The following is an 8763-nucleotide window of genomic DNA, read 5'->3' as shown; positions in this document are numbered from 1 at the left end:
AAAGGTGTTTTTTTTTTTTTGTTTGTTTTGTTTTTTTTTAGCTGGGCTCAAACCCTCTTATCCTTTCCCACAAGATCCATACACTGAGTCTTCCCAGGCATCTTACTTCCCGGTTCTACACATCACTTAGGGAATCATGGAGGAATTCCGATTTGTCTCCTATTAGCCAATTCACAACCAAATTAGCAAACGGTTAAGATGGTCCTCAAACTACTAACCAGAAACCCCATGAATACGTTCTCTCTTCTCCCGCAAGTGACGGCCTTCATCTCTCACATGAACACAAAATGCCTCACTGTGCTCAAACGTGTTTTCATTCGCTAAGAGGTCAATAAAGTCCATTTTCTCTCTGCCTTGTTGGGTGTCATTCTTCCTTTGGGGTTTCAATGCTGAGTCTATAGCAACCTGTTGCAGGAACCCCAGACTCTGGATCCTCCCCTAGTAACTTGCTAAGTTACTAAGTCAACTAGTAAAGTCAGTCCTTCAGTGCGCTCTGCAGCCCACTTTGCAACTTCTTCTTCAACAGAAGCCAGAGAGAGGACTGGGGAAAGGTGAGGGGGCAAGGGAATAGAGGTCAAGCAGAAAGCCATCAGGGGCTATGCTGCCTCATTCTGACGAATGCAGAGTCACTGGCCACTCGAGGACCTGTCTGCCCCGGGATGACAATGGAGACCACATATGAGCTTCCCAGGTACAGGAGCTGCCCGTGGGGAGCGGCCTGAACCCGCCATCTGCTGAAACCAAATGGAAGAACGAAACCTCTCTTTCCAAGTTCACATTTCTCAAATGAAGTTTAAAACATTGCCCAGCAATGTAATAAAACAAGACGTTGGTCCCATTTCGGGCTTGTATGTGAATACTGATTGTTGGGGAAATTAGTAAATGGAAAAAAAGAAAATAAAAATAGAATTACTTTATTAATTTTAGAAATCAGTAATTCCAAAGGGTGCCCTTACCATGGCTCATGCGGTCAGCAGCACACTGACTTTTCTCCACTCTCTGGGAAACTTGTGATGTATGCCTCCCTGTTCCCCCAAACCCTCAAAAAGGGAAGGACAACTTTGGTAGATACTGTTCTTGGGGTTTTAGGCTTGTAGGAAGCAAAGCTTAATACTGCAATCTGGAAAAGAAGAGGAAGCAAAATACAAATAGCCAAAGAGCCTCTTTTATATCATCTCTGTGTGGTAGCAGGAGAGGGACAGAGAAGACCTAAGCAGGTTTTGGGCGGGGTGGGGAGGTAAAAGGGGTAAAAGATACATGTGTGCTCTGACGGGGTATATAACGTCATCAGTTGAATGTCCCCACTGCCAAGTTCAATCAAAACCCAGCCGATGTGTTTTCCCGTTGTCTCAGTAAAAGTCTCGAGTGGATGAATGGCAACAATCTACTGCCACTGCTGCTCGAAGGCTCTGGGGACTGAGGCAGCCAAAAAAAAAAAAAAAATACCATGGACCCCTTGCAGCGCCTCCGTCACACCCCCGGCAGCAGTGGGACGGCAAATCGTTTCTTCCTCCGTGTGGTCGTGGCTCATCTTTTACTGTGAGCATTATCTGAAAAAGAGAACCAACTGCTAAGTGACTGCAGTGAGGATGTGGGGTTTTACCTTCTTACAGCAACGTCTGGTTTAGTCAGCGTTACTGAAGACTAAAGAAGTTGTGGCCAAATAAATGGAGCTCACCTTGAACTTAAGGACTTTTCATGTTAACCACTTTTGTTGGAAACCTTTCTAATGCGCTCTTGTTCTACTGCTTCCTTTTTGTGTACTTCTTAGTTTCTTCCCCTGCCCCCTCCCCACGCCAAGAACATTTTATCCCTTTTGCTTTTTTAAAAAAAATTTTTAATGTTTTATTTATTTTTGAGAGAGATAGAGAGAGCGTGAGCAGGGGAGGGTCAGAGAGAGAGAGAGAGAGAGAGAGAGAGAGAGAAAGAGAGAGACGCAGAATCCGAAGAAGGCTCCAGGCTCTGAGCTAGCTGTCAGCAGAGCCTGATGCAGGGCTCGAACCCACAAACCACCCACAAACCGTGAGATCAAGACCTGAGCCAAGTCAGAGCTTAACCAACTGAGTCACCCAGGCGCCCCTCCCTTTTGCTTCTTAAACAGAAGGTGCTAATTATGTTAACCCTTTCTAGAAACGTAGGGCCAGTGGGATTAGCATTCACTATTGAACTGCATGGAAAAACTGCTCTATGTACTCCTCTGAGGTTGTCTATATCTCTGTTGAATACCAGGTTGACAGAATACACCGTGCCTTGTACCCCTGTCCCCATCCCCACAATATACACCTACGTCCCACCACCTGGTTTACAGTTACCCTGAGTCCCCTGTGAGGCCCCTCCCATTCCCTTGCCCTGTTTTTAAAAAACAATTTAAACAATTTTGTTTATTCTTCCCGTTTGTTTTTTAAAAAACAGGTTTATTTACCACATATACTCATATCCCTAAATATATGTTGTTTTGTTTTGTGTGGTTTTCAATGCTACGGGGCCGCTATAACTATTATTATATGTGATCTCAGCACACAACTGGGAGAATTTCTTCAGTTATATACTTAGGAGTGTAACTGCTGGGTCATCGACAATTGTATCTTCAACTCTCTAAAAATAATGCCATGTTACATTCCAAAGTGGTGGCACCAGTTCCTCCCCCTCCCCCCAGAGTAACGATGCCCTCCCCCTGCTTCGCTGCCTCCCCTACATGTGAAGAAGGGCTACTGAGTTTAAAATATTTGCCAGTCAAGTGTCCTACTGAGGTTTTAATTAGCATCTTCCCCAATTAGAAATGAGGTTGAGGGATGCCTGGGTGGCTCAGTCAGCTTAAGCCTCTGACTGTTCGTTTCTGTTCAGGTCAAGATCTCTCCAGATTTGTGAGACGGAGACCCTCATCTGAGACTCTCACTGAGGTGCAGAGCCTGCTTGGGATGCTCATGCTCTCTGCTCCTCCCCCACTCGCATTCTCTTTTCTTTCAAAATAAAGGAATGAAGTTGAGCCACTTTTCAAGTATCTATTGTGCATACATGGTTCTTTTCTTCTGCAAAATGCCTGGATGTGGCTTTTGCTTATTTTCTTACTGAGTTTACTGTTTATTGGTTTAAAAACAAACAAACAAACAAACAAACAGCTTCATTGAGCTATAAGCCACGTAACACACAATTCACCCATTTAATGTGTATAATCTGGTAGCTTCAGTACATTCAGTGTTGTGCATCTCCTACCACAATCAATTCTAGAACATTTTCACTGAAAGAAGATGAACCTCTTAGCCATCACCCTCACACATCTCATCCTCCAGCCCCAGGCAACCACTAATCTTTCCGGTCTCTAGAGATCTGCCTAGTCTCAAAATTTCACAGGTGTGGAATCACACAATATGTGGTCCTTTGTGTCTGGCTTCTTTCACTTAGTGTGATGTTTTCAAGGATCATGTTGTAGCATGTAGCACTACTCTATTCCCCCCCACCCAGTTTATTAATTTATTAGAGAAAGTGAGAGAGTTAAGTGGGGGAGGGGCAGAAAGAAAAGGAGAGCGAGAATCCCGAGCAGGCTCTGCACTGTCAGCACAGAGCCCGATGCAAGGCTTGAAGTCATGAGATGTGAGATCATGACCTGGGCCGAAGTCAGACACTTAACCGACTGAGCCACCCAGGTGTCCTGAGATGGATAGTTTCTTAAAAAAAATTTTTTTTAAATATAAAAATGTCAAATATACACACAAAATAGCATAGTGTAAGACACTACCCAGGTGCCCCTGCTTTTCATTTTTAAGTCTTTTCATCCAACCTAAAATTATCTACAGTGTGAAGCACAGACCTAATTTCATTTTCTGCACACAATAACTAACTATTCTAGCATTATTGATGGAAAAGTCCATCCTTGCCTTCTTTAATGGCAACACCTCTTTGTTATAAACTGTTTTCACATAGGAGATCAGTTTTAGGTTTCTCTATTCTGTGTCAACACCACGCTCTCTTTTTTGATAAAAAAAAATTTTTTTTTTAAATGTAATTTCTGCCAGCATGAGTCTTGAACTCTCAGACCCTTAGATCCAGACTCACATGTTCCATTGACTGAGGCAGCCAGGTGCCCCTACACCATGCTCTCTTAATTACATTAGTTTGATAATAATTCTTGGTATCTGGTAAGACAAGTCACACATGGACCTCTATCTCTCACTCTCATTTATTTTAATGTTTACGTATTTAGAGAAGGGGGGAGGGGAATGTGCACATAAGCCATGGGAGGGGCATAGAGAGAGGGAGAGAGAGAATTCCAAGCAGGCCCCGTGCTGTCAGTGCAAAATCCAAGGTGAGGCTCAATACCACAAACTGTGAGATCATGACCTAAGCCAAAATCAAGAGTCAGATGCTCAATCGACTGAGCCACCCAGGTGCCCCTCACTCTCATTCCTTAGTAGTACAAGGGGGTTATTCTTGGCCCTTTTCCCTTCCATGTAAATTTTAAAATCAGAGGCACCTGGGTGGCTCAGTTGGTTGAGCGTCCGACTTCAGCTCAGGTCATGATCTCAAGGTCTGAGTTTGGGCCCCGTGTCAGGCTCTGTGCTGACAGCTCAGAGCCTGGATCCTGCTTCGGATTCTGTGTCTCCCTTGCTCTTTGCCCCTCCCCCCTCACACTCCATCTTTCTCTGCCTTTGGAAAATGAATAAATCTTAATTTTTTTTTTTTAAAATCAGCTTGTCAAATTAAAAAAAACCCCAACTAATACCTTCTTAAATCTATAGATCAATTTTAGGAAGAACTGACATCTTTACCAAACTGACTTTTAATCTATGAACATGTACATCTCTACATTAATTTGGTTTTTAAAGTGATTTTCACTATGTTCTTATAACTTTTAAAATAAGAGGGGTCATATTTTTTGTTAAGATTTTTCCCTAGGTACATTATACATTTTGGTGATTATACTTTTGATACAAAGGGTATCTTTTCCTATAATTACACGCTCTGTTGCTGATGTATAGCAAGGTCATTAAACTCTCTTATAAAGGCAATAATTTATTTGAATACTCTTTTTGGGTTTCCGATGAGACAAATACATTATCTGAGAATACAAACAGATTTGCATCTTCTTCTGATTCCCATGTCATTTCCTTTCTTTGTTTTACTCTCCTGCCTAGGATGCCCAGCACAGCACTCAGGAGAAGGGATGGGCTCTCTTGTCCTGCTTCTCATCTTAAAGGGAATTCTTTAAAAGTTTTTCAACAATAGTACGATGGCTATTGCTGTCTCTTTGTAGAGATACTTTATAATTAGGCTCCCTTCTACTCTCAGTGATCTGGGAATTTTTTTTTTTTTTTTAAGTCATGAGTATACTGAATTTTATCAACTGCTTATTTTGTATCCATTGAGAGGAGCATATGATTCTTTTCCCTTTAATCTGTTACTATAGTGACTACATTAATCAATTTTTAAATGTTAAATCATCCTTGAATCTCTGGAATAAACCTATTGTGATCATGATTTTTTAAAAACATTGCTGGACTCAGTTTGTTAATGTTTTATTCAAAGTTTTTTCATTTTTATACCTATAGTTAAGATCTTGTAATTTTGGAACTTTTGTGGGAGGGCTGTCCTTGTTAGGTTTTGCCGTTAAGATAGTAAGAGCTGGGAAGTGTTCCTTCTTTCCTTCTATTCTGGAATAGTTTGGAGAAGATTTGTATATTCGACGCTTGGATGAAACCATAAAAGCCTGCTGTTGTATTTGTGGAAACATTTTTGTTCTTGGTTCAATTTCCTAGTAATTAACAAATATTAGGGCTTCATATTTCTTTTTGAGAAAACTTTTCTAAGTTAAATACTAAATGTGTATCCATCTCACCAAAGTTTTAAAAAGGTATCAGTACAGATATTCATAATGTCTTCCATCTGTTTAATCTCTGAGGCATATATAATACCGTCCCCATTTGTTCCTCTCAACGATGCTCATTTTCTTCTTTTTTTCTTTTGATTTTATTTTTGAGAGGCATACAGAGACAGAGCATGAGCGGGGGAGGAGCAGAGAGAGAGAGGGAGACACAGAATCTGAAGCAGGCTCTGGGCTCTGAGCTGTCAGCACAGAGCCCGACATGGGGCTCAAACTTGTGAACCATGAGATCATGGCTTGAGCCAAAGTTGGATGCTCAACCGACTGAGCCACCCAGGGGCCCCTCATTTTCTATTTCATTATTTTCTTCCTTTATCTTTATTATTATTTACTTTTCTTTGCTTTTTACTTTCTTTGCACTTATTTTGTTGTTAACTTCATAGGCCAGATTCTTAGCACATTAACTTTGAGCCTCTTCCCTCTCCCTACTGTAAATATATATTTGCCTTGAATATTGTTTTCGCTACATTCCTCAGGGTTTTGGTGAACAGTATATTCCAATTATATTATGTTTTTTTGGGGTGAATTAATTCTTAATTTCCCAAGAGGTGAGGATTTTCCAGTTATCTTTTTGTTCCTGCACTGTGACCAAGAAAGATGGCCTTCAAAATGTGATTTAAGGCCTGGTACGTATATAGTCTATGGATGCTTGCAAAGAAGGTGTAGGAGGTATTTATTTAGTGTGGTGTTCCACTAATATAGACCTATTAGATCAAGCCTATTAATTGTGTGGTTCAAATTCCCTAAAATAGAACTGATTTTCAGACTGTTTGATCTACCAATTACTGAGTTCTATGAAATCATTCCAATGTGAATGTGGGTTTGTCTATTTCTCTTTGTGGTTAATTTTTTGCTCCAATGTAGTTTTTATAAATATGCATTTTGTTTAATTAAAAAATCAGTAAATAAGCTAGTGAAACTAAATCAACAAAAAAAGATTAAGTACTTGCTGGTGAATCTATAGAACTTTTAGCCATAATGGAGTGAACCTCTTTATTTCTTGATATGTTTTTTTGTCTTAAAATCTATTTTTCTGATGAATATAGCTATATTCCCTGGCATATCTTTTGCCAAATCTTTTCTTTGATTCTTTTTATATACTTATGTTTTAGATAGGTCTCTTTTAAGCAGCCTAAATGTGGAGGTTTGAAAATCTAGCCTAACAATATATCCATCTTGGGTTGACCATTCCCCGCACTCTTCTACTGCGACGACTTTGTCCCCACCCGATGCAGTAGCCACAGAGATGCTGTTAAACCCCACATCAGCTCATGCATGACTCTGGCCAGAACCCCGACTCCCATTTCACTCAGAAGGAAGGTGCAAGTCCTTCGTGGTCTGGCCCTCCTCATCTCTCCAGTCTCATCTATATCTACTCTCCTCGCCCCTTACACTGCAGCCCACTGGTCTGCTTGTACTTCCCAAACACAGCAGCCATGATCCCTCTTCAAGGCAAATGCTCATGCTGCTCCCTCTGTCTGTAATTCCCTTCCCCACACGTACACCAGCTCACTCCCTCACCTCCTTCAGGGCTTTTCTCACATGCTACTCTTCCTGACCGATCGATTTACACTAGTCACTTTCCCCATTCTCTATCTTTGATGCTCCCCCCACCCCCTGCCCCCAGAACCCTCACCAATGTCTAACGTTCTATTTGGGTTACTTATTTGGTTTGTTGTCTCTCTCTCCAATTAAGGATTTTGGGCTGTTTTGTTCACCGCTCTGTGCCTAGTGTCTAGCATATAGTAGATACTCAGTAAATACTGATGAATGAATCAATCTTCCACTTTCACTGGGACATTAGTCTGCTCACATTTTTGTAATTACAAATACTTTGTTATTTTGAAATCTGTCTTGAGTTGTGCTTCCTATTTGTCCATGTTTTTCTTTGTTTTCTTTTCCTCCTTGAAGGTTTATAATCTCTATTCTTTTAGTCGTTACTTTATGTATTTTTGCACTTGTATATACTGATTATGTAAAGCTGAAATTAATCAGTATATTTAGCTTTTCACTGTACAAGATCAAGTTAGACTACTTTAACTCTCATCATATTGTCTGCCTCAATTAACATGATATTGGTGTTGAATATTTTCATCCCTCTCCTTTTTAACCTCTCAAGAACATTATTATTTTATTATTATATTTGCCCATATTTATATACATTCTTCGCTTGTAGTTCCTTTGTATCTTGGACCTTTTTCTGGCATTACCTTCCTCTGTTTGAAATATCCATTCTTTATTTTATTCTTTTAAATGTAAATAAAGTAATTTATTCTATACATTCAATAGTGTATACATTTAGTCAGTTTTTATCTTTTCTAACTTAACATCACAAATTTAATATCAATGACATATTTCAAAAGGAAGTTTCAGGATTAAAATGTTAGCTTCTCTATACAACAGACATTTCACAATAAACATACAGATAATTCTGAATTTATATGAAATTAGTGTTCATTTAGTTTACCAGCCCTATACTCATATCCTTACCTTGCAGACTTAAGGAAACAGAATTACTATATCAGATGGTCTAAGATTATTTTAACCTTTAAGTAACTGATTCTGGTCCCCATGCAGCCCTCCGGTGGGTACACAGGGTCCTTTCTATACTCAGTACCTCTATAGGAGCTCCCAAGTATCCAATGTCTCACAATTCAAGTTTAAATACATGACGGTAATGGACATTATTCTCCATGCACATCGAGTTCAACTAATTTCTTTACTGAACGATCAGATTCTGTATTTCTTTCGCACTTTTCTTGGCTGCTTAACCACAATCTGACATTTTATTTTATTTTTTTATTTTTTTTTTTTTACAAATAGTTTATTGTCAAATTAGTTTCTACATAACACTCAGTGCTCATCCCCAAAGTGCCCTCCTTCAT

The 8763-nt window shown here is 39.9% G+C and overlaps 1 protein-coding gene across 7 annotated transcripts in view; it reads right to left on the bottom strand.

Moving 5' to 3' along the window:
- Positions 1-8763, bottom strand: part of TTLL5 (tubulin tyrosine ligase like 5) — a 286366-nt gene continuing 277603 nt past the window's right edge. For all 7 annotated transcript variants that reach the window (XM_039232207.1, XM_039232212.1, XM_039232208.1 and 4 more), the window contains one exon: positions 1-1550. Coding sequence is in view for 1 of the 7 variants with exons in the window: in XM_039232212.1 (XP_039088143.1) it covers positions 1528-1550 (23 nt within the window). In the remaining 6 variants the exon portion in view is untranslated. The remainder of the gene's footprint in view (positions 1551-8763) is intronic.

The sequence above is a fragment of the Hyaena hyaena genome, unplaced genomic scaffold (assembly GCF_003009895.1).
Source record: "Hyaena hyaena isolate Hyena2069 unplaced genomic scaffold, ASM300989v1 scaffold_65, whole genome shotgun sequence".
NCBI lineage: Eukaryota > Metazoa > Chordata > Mammalia > Carnivora > Hyaenidae > Hyaena > Hyaena hyaena.
Note: the sequence above shows the minus strand (reverse complement) of the source record. Positions and strands in the feature narration are given on the sequence as shown.